Source organism: Lynx rufus, unplaced genomic scaffold (assembly GCF_022079265.1).
Source record: "Lynx rufus isolate CCGP_SWC_20201006 ecotype Redwood Valley unplaced genomic scaffold, mLynRuf1.p SCAF_29, whole genome shotgun sequence".
Lineage (NCBI taxonomy): Eukaryota > Metazoa > Chordata > Mammalia > Carnivora > Felidae > Lynx > Lynx rufus.
This window is the reverse complement of record NW_025814844.1, coordinates 3862961-3881771: the sequence shown is the minus strand read 5'-3', so window position 1 is coordinate 3881771 and position 18811 is coordinate 3862961. Positions and strand designations below refer to the sequence as shown.

The following is an 18811-nucleotide window of genomic DNA, read 5'->3' as shown; positions in this document are numbered from 1 at the left end:
GGGGGACAGGCACATGTCTGAGAGTAGATTTTGCCATGTTGTTTGGAAGCTGCTGGAAATCACAGCCTCCTTCGGCACATGAAAAGCATCCTTTCTCATTTTCCCACATCAGCACCAGGGTGGACATTTCTCAGATTAGGAAAAAGACAGACCTAACAACAGAATGCTGCGTGATGGTGGGCTGGCTCCTGGAAGGGGGACGGACAGGATGGCTGTAAGGGACATCAATCTTTCTACTGGCAGACTTTGAGTATAGACTTTAGATTAGTTACTAGGACCATGGAAGTGTTTGTAGTTCTATGAGAGAATCTCGTTCTTAGAAAATACACACTGACAAAGACATAATGTCTGCAGTTTACTGTCAGATAGTTCCAGAAAAAGTGTGTGCATATGAAGTATGAAAACACAGATTGTACAATAAAGCAAATGCAGCAACATGCTACCAATGGAGGATCCGGGTGAAGGGTCTGCAGCAAAATGTTATGCTATTCTTACAACTTTCTGTAAGTTCAAAATTAAAAATTGAAAAACATACTAATCTTTGACAAAGCAGGAAAGAATATCCATTGGAAAAAGGACAGTCTCTTTAACAAATGGTGCTGGGAGAACTGGACAGCAACATGCAGAAGAATGAAACTAGACCACTTTCTTACACCATTCACAAAAATAAACTCAAAATGGATGAAGGACCTGAATGTGAGACAAGAAACCATCAAAACCCTAGAGGAGAAAGCAGGAAAAAACCTCTCTGACCTCAGCCGTAGCGATTTCTTACTTGACACATCCCCAAAGGCAAGGGAGTTAAAAGCAAAAATGAACTATTGGGACATCATGAAGATAAAAATCTTCTGCGCAGCAAACAATCAACAAAACTCAAAGGCAACCGACAAAACGGGAAAAGATATTTGCAAATGACATATCGGACAAAGGGCTGGTATCCAAAATCTATAAAGAACTCACCAAACTCCACACCCAAAAAACAAATAATCCAGTGAAGAAATGGGCAGAAAACATGAATAGACACTTCTCTAAAGAAGACATCCAGATGGCCAACAGGCACATGAGAAAATGCTCAGCGTCACTCCTTATCAGGGAAATACAAATCAAAACCACACTCAAATATCACCTCACGCCAGCCAGAGTGGCCAAAATGAACAAATCAGGAGACTATAGATGCTGGAGGGGATGTGGAGAAACGGGAACCCTCTTGCACTGTTGGTGGGAATGCAAACTGGTGCAGCCACTCTGGAAAACAGCGTGGAGGTTCCTCAAAAAATTAAAAATAGATCTACCCTATGACCCAGCAATAGCACTGCTAGGAATTTACCCAAGGGATACAGGAGTGCTGATGCATAGGGGCACTTGTACTCCAATGTTTATAGCAGCACTTTCAACAATAGCCAAATTATGGAAAGAGCTTAAATGTCCATCAACTGACGAGTGGATAAGGAAATTGTGGTTTATATACACAATGGAATACTACGTGGCAAGGAGAAAGAATGAAATATGGCCTTTTGTAGCAAAAGGATGGAACTGGAGAGTATTATGCTAAGTGAAATAAGTCATACAGAGAAAGACAGATACCATATGTTTTCACTCTTATGTGGATCCTGAGAAACTTAACAGAAGGCCATGGGGGAGGGGAAGGAAGAAAAAAAAAGTTAGAGAGGGAGGGAGCCAAACCGTAAGAGACTTTTAAAAACCGAGAATAAACTGAAGGTTGATGGGGGGTGGGGGGGGTGATGGGCATTGAGGAGGGCACCTGTTGGGATGAGCACTGGGTGTTGTATGGAAACCAATTTGACAATAAATTTCATATTTAAAAAAATTTGAAAAACATGTAGCTAAATATTGACGTGGTGACTATTAAATCAGTTTATTGTACATATCTTAAAGATCTCTGTAGAAGAAAAATAGCTTGCTTCTTTGTAATAATGACCCACAAATGCTTTTACACTGGGTATATTGTCTTCTAGCCAATTCTAAGGATCTTGAGCACTTTTTCATTTCCCTCTCCCCAAGCCCCCACGTTCTTGCAAGTTTCTCTGAATGTTTCTCCCTTCCGCTCTTCCTCATAATGTGCGCTGTCTTCAGCACCCTGCCTGGGCCTCCAGTTCTCTGTTGATTGAGCCACCCCCTTGTCCCTTCACTCATCTTTTCCAGCTTGGGAACGATTCTTCCTTCTGAAAGCAAAGGCCATGTCAGATCACAGCCCGCTCAGAACCTGACAGTATGCCTGGGCTCCACTCAAACACAGTTGTACCGATTTTCCACTGGACAGAGACACCTAACCAAAATAGCCATGGAGACTGAAACCCAGATGGCTCTGCTTCCCAAACCACAGGCCTGGCACACGGACACATCAGCTCAGAGGAAGGGCTGTGTTTGGGTCAGGATCCTGGCAGAAAACAAATATCCCATTCAAACCAAGTTATTTCAGGGAGCTTGATGAAAATATTATTTATAAAAGTGTGCACAGGATTAGGAAAACCCAAAAGGGATGGTGTCGTATCCCGGAGATGGCCAACAGCAGGGAGCCATTGCCAGCCCAGGCCTAAGGGGCAGGAGGCCACAGCAGTTATTGGAGCCAAGGAAAGGGCCTCTGGCCAGGAGCTGTGGCTTTCAGGGGAGGAGAAAGCCACAGCCGGACAATAGTCTGGCAGGGAGAGGACTAGGGCACACACTGTGACCACCCCCCACCCTGCCTTTCCATCCCCTCTGCACCCATGGGAGCTGGGAACCCGGAGCCCACATGAGGTGGTGTGCAGAAACCAGCCTCCTGGGCACAAGAGGACAGGTCTGCAGAACCAGGAAAATACCCGGCATAGAATCCTTTCTGATTCACTTAAGGTAGTGGACTTGGAGGCTAACAGGCCTGCTGGTATCTCAGCACTTAAGGGATAAAGGGCTGACTTACATTCCTTATTTGTATTTTTGAAACTTCCCACAGACCCAGCTAGCCAACATTATCTCTTCCAGCTACCAGGCTGCAAACTTTGAGATCGGCACTCCCCAACCTGAACACAGCCTGTACCCCCACAAACTTTGCTAGTGATAGTCTCTCTATTTCCTCCAGGGCCCTTCTCCTGACAGGCTTTGGGCCGTGCCTGAGCACATCCCAGACCAAGGTGCCCCTGGCTCTTGGCCTCTGTGGCTTCACTGACTGTAACATGTATTGTCACATCTGCTCCTGGCAGGGAGCAGGGCGGGGGTGGGGAGTGTCAAGGGCGCGAGCGCTGGATTCCAGTCTTCCAGAGGAGCAGGAGGGTGTCTGGAAGGTCTGACCTCCCATGGGCAGAGCCCAGGTGGACAATGCCTCCAGCCTCCCTCCTCCTAGCCTCTAAGCGCTTTCCCCTTGGACCAGGGACCCAGTAGGGAATTCGAGACCACTCCTTCCAGGCCGCATGGGAAAATTGTATGGTGTGAACCGCACATGAAAGAGCTGTGGACCCGTTTGATGGCCGCAGGACAGCAAGTGATTTTTGAGGTCTCAACACCTGCACCTCTAAAGGAGCACTAATGACCATAGCGGCTGAGGATGGTCACATGTGCTTAGCTGTCCCACATTAACACCATGTTCTTACCATACTCCATGCACTAGATGTACTACTAAACGACATATTGTGGGTGCGTAGGTTGTTGACTGAACAAGGCCACGCAGCCTGGAGAGGGCTCTAGACAAACCTAAATGCCCTAGGGGCATTTGATTTTTTAATGCGTTTTTGAGCCTTTTGTGGAGCACAGAATCCCTGTGGTACTGTTTTCGTGATTTCACTTTTTATTTAGAAGTAATTTCAAACTCAGAAAAGTTTCCAGTATAAGAAGAGTACAGAGAACTCTCGGATACCTGTCACCCAGATCCAGCGCCTGCTAACATTGGCCACACATGCCTCATCACTTGCATTCTTTGTACGAATCTTTGGTATAGATCTAGATTCGTGATTCTTTTTTTCCTTAATCATTTCAGACTGACTTGTCAGCATCGTGGCCCTTTACCCTTGAAAGACTTGAGCATTCACTTCCTAACAACAGGGGTATTTTCTTACATAACCACGGTGCAGTTAGCAACTTCGGGGAGTTTAACATTGACACCATCAATATATTTTATTTGCAGCCCGTATTCTAGTTGTTATCAGTTGAGCCGACTATGTCCCGTATAGCCTTTCCCCTCCAGCACAGGATCCAGTCTAGTTTCCACCTCTCTTTAGTTACCCTTGACCTGGAACATTGCCACAGTCTTGCATTGCCTTTTACGACATTGCCATTTTTGAAGAATACATACCCACCCCCCACCTTCCTTTTGGTAAAATTTAGGTTTGGGGGCTCCTGGGTGGCTCAGTCCGTTGGGCGTCCGACTTCGGCTCAGGTCAGGATCTCGCAGTTTGTGGGTTCAAGCCCCGCGACGGGCTCTGTGCTGACAGCTCAGAGCCTGGAGCCTGCTTCGGATTCTGTGTCTCCCTCTCTCTCTGCCCCTCCCCAGCTTTCACTCTGTCTCTCTCTCTCTCACACACACAAAAATAAATAAAAAACATTAAAAAAAAAAATTAGGTTTGCCTGATGTTTCCTCCTGACTTAAGCTCAGGTTATGCCTCCCTGGCCAGAATACTTACCTAGATGACATGTGTCCTTCTCAGGATCTGTATCTGGAAGTGGATAATGTCCAGCCCCTCCTCCTGTGATGGTGTTCATTTTAATTACCCAAATTGTTGTCTAGTTTCTCCACTGAGTAGCTTTTTTTTTTTTTTTGTAACTGATAAGCAGTCTGTGGGGAGATCATGCAGAAATTCTGTTCCTCAAGAAAATGTTACCTGGGGAACGCCTGGCTGACTCAGTCGGTGGAGCGTGCGACGACTCCTGATCTCAGGCTTGTGAATTTGAGCCCTCTGTTGGGTGTACAGATTACTTTAAGTAATCAATAGTCAGCTATGCTGACAGCTCAGAGCCTGGAGCCTGCTTCAGATTCTGTGTCTCCCTCTCTCTCTGCTCCTCCCCTGCTCATACTCTTCTCTCTTTCTCAAAAATAAATAAACATTAACATATTTTTTATTTTTTTTAATTTTTTTTTAACATTTATTTGTTTTGAGAGGGGAAAGGGGCACAGAGAGAGGGGAATAGAGTATCTGAAGCAAGCTCCAGGCTCTGAGCTGTCAGCACAGAGCCCGATGCGGGGCTCGAATTCATGAACAGCAAGATCATGACCTGAGCCGAAGTTAGACGCTCAACCGACTGAGTCACCCAGGCACCCCTCAATCTAGAGGAACATTAAAAAAAACTTTTTTAATGATGGAGTGCATGGGTGGCTCAGTCAGTTAAGCGCCCAACTTCAGCTCAGGTCATGATCTTGCGGTTCATGGGTTCAAGCCCCGTATGGGGCTCTGTGCTGACAGCTCAGAGCCTGGAGCTGCTTTAGATTTTCTCTCCCTCTCTCTCTGCCCCTCCCCCATTCACGCTCTCTCTCTCTCTCTCTCTCTCTCTCTCTCTCTCTCTCCCTCTCTCTCCAAAATAAATAAACATTAAAAAAATTTTTTTTAATGTTCCCCTTGATTGAGCCTCTGTCACTGGATCTTGCCTGACCCAGAGTTCACTGTGCTGGTTACAAGCGCTGACTCTCCCGTTCCAGGACTCCGTTCGCATTCTCTGGCTGCTAGCCAGCAAGAGCCCTCCTTTCTGCCCCATGTATTTATTTATCTATGTGTTATTGGCAAGGACACATAATATTCCTGTATTCTTCAGTGCTTTAGAACTCATTTGTGTGAGTAAATATGTGGGTGCTCATGTCATCCGGATTTGACCAGGTAAGAGCCCTTTCGATCTGGCTCTTGTGTTCTGATGACATGACCCCGATGGTTTTTAAGCACTTTTCTTACCTTCTGGCATAACAGTGTTCCAGGTATAGCCTGTAGCTTCCCTGGCCCCCATGCTGGTACCAGCCATTTCTCTGGAGAGCTCAAGTTCCTTGTGGTCGTAAGATTAAAGACCCAGATCTGGACAGGAGATGCGCTCACTGCTGCTGGAGTGTCTTAACTTCTTGGCCTTTTCAGCAGACAACACTAAAAAATATATGCACATACAGTGGACCCTCGAACCACACAAATTTGAACTGCACAAATCCACCAACATGCAGATTTTTTTTGATACAGTACAGTACTGTAAATATATTTTCCCTTCCTTATGATTTTCTTAATAACATTTTTTCTCTAGCTTACTTATTATAAGAATACAGTAGATAATATATTTAACATACAAAATATGTGTTTAATTATTTGTTTATGTTCTCAGTAAGGTTTCTGGTCAACAGTAGGCTATGAGCAGCTGAGTTTTTGAGGAGTCAAGTTATACATGGACTTTCAACTATGCAGGGGATCGGCACCCCAACCTTGCATTGTTCAAGGTCAATGATCTGTACGTATATATATATACACAGGCATACAACTGAACACACATATGTGCCCATAACTATGAACATATACGTACATATTTGAAAATCATGATTTCCCAGCGGTCATTACAATCCCAACTCATTCTCACAGGCTTTTCTTTGCCTTCCCTCATTCTATATTTTTTTAAGTTTATTTATTTATTTTGAGAGATAGAGAGAGGGAGGCCATGAGCAGGATGGAGGGTCAGAGAGAGAGAGACTCCCAAGCAGGCTCCACGTGGTCAGCACAGAATCTGACGTGGGGCTCGATCTCATGAACCAAGAGATCGTGACCTGTGCTGAGATCAAGAGATGGACGCTTAACCGGCTGAGCGACCCAGGCGCCCCTCCTCATTCTGTATTTGTGCATTATTCTTCCCCTCTGAAAATCCTGGCTGTCTATAACCACATCAACACATTTCTGCACTTGCTCAATCCTACATACATCTAAGATAGTTTGGGGCTTGTCTTCAGTCAGAGACTCCCCTTTGGAATGTCAGTCTTTCATTTATTTACAGTTTAAATCCACTGAGTGGTTCCTACTTAATGACAAATGTAAACAAACCATGTAATGGCAAATATAAATAAATACCAGACTCTATCTTCGTTGTTCTTTAACAACAGCCCTGCAAGCTTTAGGAAGAGACATTGCAACTTTTCTGAGAAAGCCACAGGTTCCCACCTGTGGTAAAATGAGTTTATGTTCCATTTAATTTCATATACAATTTGACATTCTATTATAAGGAATACTGTTGCTTTAAACTCTGCAACTAAGCCAAATTCTAAAAGAAGCCAGTTGCTAAGGCAACTGGGCAAAGAGTTAATTAGTTCATCAGTCATTATATGCAGATTAATCTGCCTAACTGAGTTAGAAAGGAGGTGGACTTGTTTGATTTTTTTTTCTTTTTGGAAATAGTGGAAGAAGAATGGTGTGATTTTTTTTTTTTTTTTCAGTCTGTAAGGGCCACAGAGTTCCTTCTGGACAAGGCACAGGCTTTGCGATCAGACAGGTGCCCCACCCCTTTCAGGCCCTGGTGGGACCTTCAGACCAACAGCCCTTTCTGCAAAATGGGGATGATAATGTGCATCTTGGAAGCCGCTGTGAGGATCGGATGCGATGCTAGAAATAAAGCACCTTTCAGTGTCTTTTCAAAATTAAGATGAAGAGTGAGTAACAAAGGTTAGCATGCATTTCCCTGGGAAAGTAAATGATATTCTTTCTTCACTTTTATAATTGACCACACACTCTCTATGTATCCTTGCTGTAATCTCTACAGAATGCGGAGAACTTGATCGCATTTACTTGATTGCATGTCTTCCCCTCTCTACTAGACTAGTAAACTGCTTGAGATGGGGTCCGTGTCTAATTAATCTTTATAATCTCAAGGCTATGCATATATAGACATTTAAAAACATACTTAATGGTGAAAGAATGAATGTAAATGTACCACTGAAGCATCCCTACAGCTTCCATCTGTCCTACCAGCTCTACATTGCCACCTGCTGGTAAGAATCTATAATTGCAGTAAATGTTTCCAAACAAATTGAAGTCCCTTAACCAGAATCAGAAAAGTCAAAACAAACATCCTGAAACCACAAAGGAGAAAGATTTCTCTATTCCACATTGGCATGATAAATATTCTACATGCGACTTTTTCTTGTTTTTATTGTGTCAAAATACACATAACATAAAATTTACCCTCTTAACCATTTTTAAGTGTATGATTCCGTGGCATTAACTGCATTCATCCCATTGTTGGGCAGCCACTGCTTCCATCCATCCGCAGAATGTTTTCCTCTTCCCAAACAGAAATGTTCATTGCCCTTTAAGCAATAATTCCCCATTCCCTGCCCTCAGCCCCTGGCAACCACCATTATACTTTCTGTCTCCATGAATCGGACCAACTTTAGGTCCCTGACGTAAGTGGGATCACACAGTAAATGTCCGTTAGTGACTGTTTTTATTTTTTCACTTGGCATAATGTCTTCAAGGTTCACCCATGTTGCAGCACCCTTCAGAGTGTCCTTCCTTCCTTTTTTTTTTTTTTATTTGAGAAAGATCACGCACACGAACAGGGGAGAGGGGCAGAGGGAGAGAGAGAAAATCTTAAGCAGGCTCTACACTCAGCACAGAGCCCAATGCAAGGCTCAATACCATGACCCTGGGATCATGACCTGAGCCAAAATCAAGAGTCAGACATTCAAAAGACCGAGCCACCCAGGGGTCCCCAGAATGTCCTTCCTCTTTGAAGCAGAATACTATTTTATCCTATGTGTAGACCACATTTTGTCTATCCATCCACCACTTGTGCTTTTTTTTTTTTTTTTTTTCTGACATGTTGCCTTTATGTCCCCAGCCAGGGCTAGTACTTTGCTCAGCTGAGTGTAGGTAGACCCTCAACCAATCTTTGTTGACTGTACTATATGCCATTGCTCGTGTGTCTGCCTAGTAGAAAAAATCAGGAGCTCATCGAGGACAACGTGTTGCTTCATGTAGAGGAGTTAAGTGGATATTGTTAAATTGTACTTGTTAAATTAATGTTGAATCATAATAATTACTACATTTATTGAGAGCTTGCTCCTTGCCAGCCACTATGATAAGATGAACCGATTCATAACATTCTTGCCGTAACTCTATGAGGTGAGTGCCATTGTTCTCACCCATTTATGGAGAAAGAAACAGAACCACACAGCAGAAAATGGATTTGAGACCAGCCATTCTTGCTCAGCAACCCATGCTCTTAACCTCTGAGCTATACAAGCCAAGGGAGAGCTTTTATCTTAGGAAAATTGCCATGCCAAGAGTATGTATTTTCCTGGGGCTCATTGGGTTCACCCCACCTCGGAGACACGGTGCACCGTGCGTCCCTCTGCGTCCTCTGCTATACCTATTCCCTCCCCTTTGCTTTTACTTAAGCAGCTCTTCCTCACCTGTAGTGTGCTCCTACTCCCTACCCTGTCCAACCTGGGGCCCCTCCTCCTTGGTGAAGCTTTTGCCAATTCCATGAACCCTCCCACCCCTTTCAGCCCTGGGCTCAGGCATGTTGTCACACATTGACCTCTGAATGATGGCAGTGTGCTAGTTTGATTTCCCCAGCTGCTCGAGAAGGTGAGAAAATGGCTTCAGTGGTACATCTCCACAGATGATGGCCTGTAGGAAGAGATAAACATGTGTTCAATGACATGAATCTATATTGCATAGATACAAAATTGGATTCTCTTAATGACCTTGCCTTATAGCATATTGTTACTGGATTTGCTTAAATTAGGAGGACAATTGTGAGGCAGGCAGGCATCGCTGAAGTCCAACCCTACGAATAGGCGTGCGAAAACCAGGATTCATGTCACCAAGCCTCCTGAAGCTCTGGCATCCCATAAGGGCACCTCACTGACACCAAGAGAACGTTTGTAAGCATTTAAAACGTGCATCACATTGTCTCTTTTTGCTCCCAATCAGGGGAAGAATGTGATGCACTTTACAAAAAACTAAATTGGGCGAGAACTCTTAATCACCGGGCGCATTCTTCTAACCCCAGAGATTGCATGAGATTGAATCTTTAAAAAAAGTGTTGGTGGATATAGTTAGCTGAGGACTAGAAAACTCATGGTATCTAGAACTAAATGCTAAAACTATTTTTATCATAAAATGTTCCTTAGATTTAAGCACTATTCAAGAAACTGACTCCTAACTATAGAGAACAAACTGATGGTTACTAGAAGGAGGTGGGGGGGGGGCGAGGAGATGGGTGAAACAGGTGACTGGGATTAAGGAGCGCACTTGTTGGGATGAGCACACGGTGTGGTATGAAAGTGTTGCATCGCTATATTGTACACCTGAAACTAGTATAACTCTGTATGTGACCTAAGTGGAATTAAAAAACTTTTAAAAAAATGTAAAATTGATTCACATATGGTAGATTTGTTTGTTTGCAAGTTCTACATCTTACATCTGATGGTTGTTAATTAGTAAAGAAAGAAAGATCTTTAAAACTGTTCAGACTATCTTTGCAATTTTACATCAGTATCAAAATCTATCAATTAAGCAACCTGTGTCTGAAAATCTGCTGTAGTCCCATATTTTGTTAGGCCATCTAAGGTTGAAGATCAGGATAAAATAGCTAGGGATGCTAATCTTTACTGGTGGAAGGCTAATTTTTCACTCCGTCCTTCTTGAGCCCCTTATTTGATTTCTGTTTGGGAAATGTGTACTAAATGCAACTTTGATGCGTGCGGTTTCTCTTGCAATATAAGGGGAGGGTCCACAAGCTGCCCTTCTGATGTCTCTGCCTCATAACCTGACCTGCTTGGTAGCTTTCACAGATGTTTTGAGCTGCAACACTGTAATAGTTTCACGCTGTTTGCAGATTGCCCATTCTGCTTTATGGAGTCTTTGTTGTTGTTTTCTTTAAGGTATTCAGTAGTCTCACTTCTATTTTTATACTGTAATTAAACTCCTGCCTGTCACACTGAGTTGTATATTCCAATAAGGATATTTCAGTCCTAGGTTTTTGGACACAGGGCAGGGTGAAAGACAGTTAAAATACCTTTCCTACAGATTCGTTGCTGTTTTAGTTTTTAAAGCTGTCAGCTAAACAGACTGCATCACTACCCTTTATGTATGGCCCTTCCAAATGCTACTTAATATTACTTTGGCTGGAGGAGCAAGGGCGAAAAAGACAAATTATTTCAATGAATTCTCAAGTATTTGATTGCAGAGTATTATGTACAGAAAGGGTAAACTGAATGTGTCCCTGCTTTTCCATAAAAAATGTACAACTTTTTAACCACAGTATTTTTAAGTGTATGGTAATTAGGTCATGCAGTGAGCTCTGTTCTAAGGGAAAATAATCTACACGGGTTATTTGCACCAATGCGCTAAGAAAGAAAAGAGATAAAACAACAGCAAGCTGTCTACGGTGGCACGGCTGTGTGCACACCATCCGCTCAGCCCGTGGCCATGCTGGCACCACCCCCTTCCCCCACCCCACCCCCGCCCTGGGCTTAGCAAAACTGGCTGCAGCTTTTAGTTTCTTGGAACACTGCCCTTGCATGGAATTAGTAACTATGCACCTTTCCTAAACTGTTTTGTTCCTTTTCTTCTAAAACTTTTGATACATCTGTTCTAAAATTCTTACTGCAGCTTTAATGTTCAGGAAGTTGGAAAGCATAAAATGCCACCCCAAGACCAGTTACTACATTTTTAAAATAATCATTTAGGCTTGTCATAAACTGAAACTGTTTCCTTGAATGTTCCAGCCGGTTGTTAATTACACTTCTACCGGTACCTCCTTAAGGGGGAAGCAAATGGTGTCGGTCCTGCTGCCACGATGTTGAGTTCAGCTAACCAGAGAACAGGTGCAGTTTCTTTTTTGTTTTCATCACGTGCCAGCTTAAATCAGAGGGTCGGAGGCAAAACCAAATTTTAAAGTCACTATTCAAAAGTCACAAAACTAAGTGTAAAAGAAATTTAAATAATTAAACTTCCAAATGCACTCAGACTTGAGATACCCTGTCTTAAATATCAACAAGAGTGAGGAAAACACCACTTTGTTTGACCTTTGTCCTTCTGCCTCAAACTCTGTGCCTTCTCAGTTCTCCTTGGTGAGCCCAGGGCCTTTCCCAGCCTCGGAGGCAGGCGCAGGCGCTTCCCTGCCCCGCTGCCACCCCCTCCTCTCAGGGCAAGCAGCTGCAGGGCAGCCCTTAGTCTCTGCAGGTGGGTGTGCGTGCTTCTTGGTGAGGGCGATGCTGCTGCATAGCCGTTGCCTGGCAACAGATGCTCACGCTGCCTGCGCTCCAGGTTACCCTGGGTGCTCCCCAAAAGCTCCCCTGCAACAGAGACAGCTGGGATTTGGGATTCTGATCCCATGGTTTAAAACACAAATGAGGATTCGCTTCCCAGACCAGACAGAAAAAGGCCAGATGACTGGATTTAAAAAAAAACAAAAAAAGTGTCTTGAACTCCTACCTGATAACAGACTAGGTAAAACTGGCTTTGTCACATCACTGTATACGGACGTTGACTTTCTATTTTCGAATGTTTAGCAGTGGACTGTGGGCACACTGTACCTCGTACAGTGCAGATATCGCAGCCAGGACACAAAGGTTTATATCCCAGATGCACCTCTTCCTCGCCCTTCTAAGCTTCTGGAAGTAATCTTGGCAATAGTTCCTTACTGAAAATGCTACACAAATTACTCCATGGGAAGGATTAGTACAGTGCCAGAAATCAGTGGACAACTAGTAGAAGCTATTTTACACGGATTATTATTATTTTTTATTACTATTATTATTATTATATTGATATATTAACTTCTTGGGTGTATTATGGCATATTTTTCATCATACCTGTTCACGTAAGTCTTTCTGAATTCCAAATATAAGAATTTATCGTTAACCCTGTTTAATGATAAACTCAGGCATATTAAAATGTTTAAGAGCTTATTTGAGCAAAACTCGATTCAAATCAGGCAACACCCCATCTAGCTGATGGAAAGTAGCTCCGAGGAGCAGTACAAAATAAAGACTTCCATACCCAGCCGGGAGCGGAAACAAGGCAATTACACTAGGTTAAAAAGTGGGCTGGTTATTGCAAGGTTCCTTGCCGTTAGGAGATGACAGGAGTGTATGAGGCAGATTATCTAACTAGTGCTGATCTGGCGGTTCCAGATTGACAGCTTTAAGATTTCATTTCTGGGAAAGTCAAAACTAATTGATTCTCAGTTTGGTGATGCGGGGCTTAGCATAAGGGACTCCATTTTGGACCTGTTGTCTTGTCTTGTAACAGCCCTAATTCTTAGATCTGAACAAGTGGAAACTTTTTGCTGTGTTTTTAGGGTCACCGAATTATCAGGCTGCCTTCAAAGTGTGGTTTGGGGGTTCTAACTTAATTCTCCCTTTATAAGTTTCCATGGGATTCGTTTTGAAACTTTTTCTTCCAACTAACAGTTTCTAAAAATCTTGGCATTACGAAAGTTGGCAAATCCTTATAAACATCCCACTACACTAAGCAATTTTTACTTACCTTTTCTCGCCTCCCGACTTCCCCAGTAGCCACAGTACATGCCAGGTTGCTGTTGCCACGTGTGAACAGTTGTGTTAACTCGAGGTGTGAGGCCTGGCAACAGTGATAAATAGTCCCCTTACACAACACGAGAACTTTCAACCTAGCTCAGAGTATAGTATGGCACTGGAGGTTTGCTTTTGTCGAAAAGAATAATTTCGACATGATACTAACCTGGACAAGTACTCTCTGAACTTAAAACCTGATCACAAAATTCCTTTCATGAGACCCCAGACTTTGAGCAGAGTTATCTCTGGCTTTCATGAATTCATTCATCCATTCCATGAAGGTTCCTGGGGCAGGCAGCTCCTGCAGGCCGAGCCCTGGACTGGAGGCAGGTGCTGCATGTGTAAAGGGCAGACTCAGACCTGGCCCTCGTAGAGTCGCCCATCTAGTGAACTGTGGGGAAAGCTGCAAATAAACCATTACAATGCAAGGAGCTGGTGAGAGGATGCAGCACAGGGAAGGGGGCCTAACCTGCATGTGGAGGGAGTGGTGAGGCTGGAAGGATAATTAGGAGGTGGCCGAGTGAAGAAGGTATTCCAGGTATTCCAGAAAGAACCGGCATGTGGACCCAGGGATAAGCTAGGGTGTTCAGGAAGTACAAGTAGTAGGGCAGTGCTGGGAAGGGGAGAGACTTGAGAAAGCTGTGGCCACAGAGTTTACATCAACCCAGCCTTGAAGGATCATGGTCAAGCCCTCATAGGCGACGGGAACATGGCAGATCTGTATTGTCACTGCAGCAACATGGTACCAGCACTGGAGTGAGTGAGCAGGAGCCATTGCTGAAGTCCAGGTTAGATTCGTGATCTAAGACCATGGCAACGGAAGATAGGGTGGAAAAGACAGGACAAATATTTAGGAAACAGACTCTTTGGGACACAGTAACTACTCGGGTTTGCAAGAAGCAAAAGGAGTCAGGAATGGCTCCCATGTTCTGGTTTGGAAAATCAGGGGCCCTTATCACAGAGAGAGAGAACAGAGAGGAACAGGCGGGGGTGTGGGGGTAGGCTTAGGGGAGGAGCTCAGCCCTTGGCAGGTAGAAGTGAGGATCCCTGTGAGGCATAGAAATGGAGGTGTGCTTGGGGACGGCGTTGGACAAGCGGGTGAGCCGGGATGGAGATGTGATGTGGGCATAGAGCTGTGTGCACAGACTGTTGAGGATACAGTCAGCCCTTCCAGGAATGTGTGCAAGGGGAGAAAGAGTGGTGGGGTCTCAGGCACCTCCACCAGGCAGAGGGTGAACAGGACATCAAAACCACAGGACAAGACAGTCTCAAGGAGGGTCAGTGCCAGCTCCCTGGAGAGGTCAAAGAGAGTAAAGACCTAAGTTCATGAATGAAGTTTAGTGCCTGGGAGACCACTGAAGACCCTAATGAGAATATTTTCAATATTCTGAAATATACTGAATATCTTCAGTAGGGAGGTGGGCCAAAGCCAGGCTGCCAGGAGCTGAGAGGCGTGAACAGGAGGTAAAGAAAGTCAGGCCAGAGTCAGATGCCCTTCCTAACTCTAGGCCGCCATGTGCAGGAGGGAAAATGGTGACACTAACAAGGAGCCTGAGATGTAAGGAGGTGCTGTTGGTTTTGAATAAGGCAGAGGTGAATACGTTTGTCCACTTGAGGTTACGAGCCAGCAGAAAAGGGGAGGCTGAGGAAAGAGGGGAGAGCCAGAGGAGAAGAGACAAGTGGACAAGTGAAGCCGGCTGTGCCCCTGGGTGCAGGCTGCAGAGGAGAGGGGGCAGCAGAGCAAGGAAAACACCCCACACCCACCCACCCCCGCCGTGGTGTTTGCTCTCTGTAAAGAAGATCAGGCCTTGGTGAGAAAGGGAGAAATGTAGGCTGGGAGGGAAGAAACTGGGGCATAGAAGACAGATGAACAAGGCCATTAAAAGAATCTGTGTGCCGGCCTCACCGAGCCCTAACAGCGGTGCACAAGGAAGTGATCTGGGACCTGGACTTCTGGGTCGCCTCTTTTGCCATCTTTCCCTCAAATCCAAAAAGTCGACTGCAAGACTGCGGACGGACCGTCTCTGGGAACTCGCACTCAGCACAGCGAATGAGAGCACAGTCCGGTCTCCTGCCTTCATCAGTTCCACCGCTAAGATGCCAAGTTCAAGGCCATGGAGTCTCCTAGGGATGTAGTAGAGCTGTTCAGAGAACTGCGAAGGAGAAACGGGGGCTGGAGATAAAGACAAGAGGCTAAGGGAGGCGGCAGCGTGGGTGCGCTGGAATAGTCTAGAAAATGAACGAACAAAGGCGGTGTGACTGGTGAGCCTCTTACAGATCCTCCTCCCTGATAGAATATGCATGATCCTGCGCGAGTCCTCGCCCGCCTGGGAGCAAGGAGGCGTCCGAGACATCGGCGGGGAGCGCACGCCCAGACCCATTCTCCCGGGCTCCGAGTGCGAGAGGGCCACGCGGGCGCGGTGCGGACCCCGCGCGGGTGAGCGTCCCGCGGGGCCGGGCTCCTAGAGGTCAGCTCCCGACCCCTCCAGCTCCGTTAGCGCTAGCGCCCCTGCCAGATCCTCGCCAGCAGGCCCAGCTCCCCTTCCCGGCCGGGCGGAGGCGCGGGGGTCGCTCGGAACCGGGAGGGGGCGCGCGTCCGACGGCGGAGGCAGCGCGGAGCGCGAGCCGGCCGCCTGGTGCCCACGATCGCCCTTCGGGGACCCGGCGACGAGTTCCGTCCCTCCGCGCCGCGGTCGGCCAGCAGCCCGCGGGGCCCGGGCATCTTCACGGTCCCGTTGGGCGCTTCCCCGCCGCGCAGGCGGGGGCGGGGCTGAGCGGGGCTCAGCTCGGCGGGCGGCGCGGGCGCGGAGACGCGGGGCGAGTGGAGGGCGCAGCGCCATCCCGGCTGGCTCCGGCAGAGCTCGGCGCTCTCGGCCCCCGTCTCCTTTCATGCCATGCTGTTTGTCCAGCAGAAAATACTAAGCCTTTACCTTTAAAAAGTATTTGTTTGGCTCCGCGAGTCGTCCTCGCATCCTTTTGAGTTAGGAGTTTGCGGTGGGCAGAGGGAGGGAGACGGAACGCTTGTTCTGATCGAAAAACACCGAGAGACCAGAGCATCTCTTTCAGCAGCGAGGAGGAGAAGCCGTCGCAGGATCTACACACATCTACAACTCTCTATTGCTTTTTGTGCAAATTCCTAACTCTGCCCGACGTCCATCCAAGGGGGCAGGCATGGGGTGTTTGGGCAACAGCAAGACCGCAGAAGACCAGGGCGTCGATGAAAAAGAACGACGCGAGGCCAACAAGAAGATCGAGAAGCAGCTGCAGAAGGAGCGTCTGGCTTACAAAGCGACTCACCGCCTGCTGCTACTGGGTAAGGGCGGTGGGCGCTTGGCGGCCCCGGCCCGAGCGGAGCGCACAGCCCAGAGCGCAGCGAGCCAGCGCGGGGGCCGGGCGGGCAGGGCCGGGAGGGGGCCGCGCGCACCGCCGGCGACCGGGGACCCGCTCCTCCAGCCAGGAGCTGGCGCGTGCTGGAAAATACCCACGCTGGGTAGGGTAATTGCTGTCTGCGTTGTCGGCAGCGATGGCAACGGTGTTGGGCTACAGATCACAGCAATCTTTTTGTTTGTTTGCAGGCGCTGGTGAGTCGGGGAAAAGCACTATCGTCAAACAAATGAGGATCCTGCATGTCAATGGATTTAATCCTGAGTAAGGAACGATCGACCAGTTTTGCTTTTGCCTCCAAACTGCATGCGAACTCTTTCACTTCTCTCTAGCTTCCCCCAAAGTGCTTTCTTTAAACAGTTAATTTGATCACCGAGCAGACTTTTGAGAGGGAGGAAAAGAGAAGCCTGTTGTTGAATTTGTAATATTTAGCCTAATCCTTTTGGTGGTGTCTAGTTCAAAAAATAAAATAACTTGCTTAACAAAATATGACTTATTAGATGGTCTTGAGGTATTTGTCTGTGTTATTAGTTTTGCTCTGAGTACACTTAACCAATATGTCACTAAATATTTTTCTCTATATCCTTTGTCTGCTTCTATTTCAATTCCTAACTATCAACATATGATAATTCAAATGAAATGTATTTACAAGTGTAGCTGTATATCTTTTATATGCAGTATTCATAACCACTTTGCTAGGCTACGTGTAGCCTGCGTAGTTGTATACAACTATATATGGTCTGTAACGCATGCATTCAAGTTTGCTTAGAGTACAGATTAGGAAAAAAGCATGTTTTCCTTTACCAGTTAAAAACTTTGCACCTTTTGTCTTGGGGGTTGACATTGACCCCCAGGAAAACCAGTCTAGCCCCATGCTGCAGCTGGAAGTTTAAAACCCCACATCAACTGATTCAAGTGAGTGCTAAAAGTGAACTAAATTAACAACAATTCTCTTCATATAGGGAAAAGAAACAGAAAATCCTGGACATCCGGAAAAATGTTAAAGACGCTATTGTGGTAAGGGCTTTTTAAAAAAATGTTTGTTTGGTATATTTTAGTTGTCATACACGGAGCCTCAATGTTCTATTTATCCATATACTTTTTTCTTCATTCCATTTTAGACAATTGTTTCTGCTATGAGTACTATCATACCTCCAGTTCCACTGGCCAACCCAGAAAACCAGTTTCGATCAGACTATATCAAGAGTATAGCTCCTATCACTGACTTTGAATATTCCCAGGTAAGTAAATCTTTCTTGAAATATTTTAAATGGTTCAAGAGAGACCCATTTTCAATGAGATTGCTTGGGAATCAATGCTAATATTATTTTATTCTTGACATTCTTTAAAATCTAGGTCTCTGCCTAGAGAAATGCTTTCCTTCATAACAAAGTATTAACATTTGTTAAAAATATTAAAGATGATAGGGTCGTAAGAAACGCTTTTATGAATGTATTCGTGAGGTCGGTAATCAGGAAAGTAGCATACCTTTAGGAAAATATTGATAGTACTTTTTCCTATATGTATTTCTAAATTAATAACTCAGCAGTTTCCCAGATAACCAAAGTATAGAATTTACGTAAGCAGAGAGAAATACTTATGGTAAGTGATTGCTTCCATGGGAATAGTAGAACAGAATTCAGGTCACTCTTACGATGCGCATCCTGTAGCTCAAATGAGAAGAGAATGCATGCTGTAAATAACACGGATCCCTTCTGAGTGTTTATTCTATGATGGAAAAATGTAGTTTGCTTCACATCTGCAGTATTTACGGGCACTTTCCTAACCAGTGGGATGGCAGTATGGCTCATGTGAAAGGGTGAAATAAATTGTACTTTTCTTTTCTTTGGTGTATATGCATATTTTCAAAATATTGTTGTGTGGTAATTGGATTAAGCATGTGTCAAAGGAAAATATGTTTGTTAGATTTCTCAGAAACTC

The 18811-nt window shown here is 45.4% G+C and overlaps 1 protein-coding gene across 2 annotated transcripts in view; it reads left to right on the top strand.

Moving 5' to 3' along the window:
- The window catches only part of GNAL (G protein subunit alpha L), a 152612-nt gene that overhangs the window by 28166 nt on the left and 105635 nt on the right, over positions 1 to 18811 (top strand). The window contains exons 1-4 of one of the 2 annotated variants that reach the window (XM_047090187.1): positions 16590 to 16799; positions 17062 to 17134; positions 17833 to 17887; positions 17992 to 18111. In XM_047090187.1, the coding sequence (XP_046946143.1) occupies positions 16658 to 16799; positions 17062 to 17134; positions 17833 to 17887; positions 17992 to 18111 (390 nt within the window). In that variant the 5' untranslated portion in view covers positions 16590 to 16657. Of the gene's footprint in view, positions 1 to 16589; positions 16800 to 17061; positions 17135 to 17832; positions 17888 to 17991; positions 18112 to 18811 lie in introns of those variants that run through there. The other variant, XM_047090186.1, reaches the window with a different exon arrangement.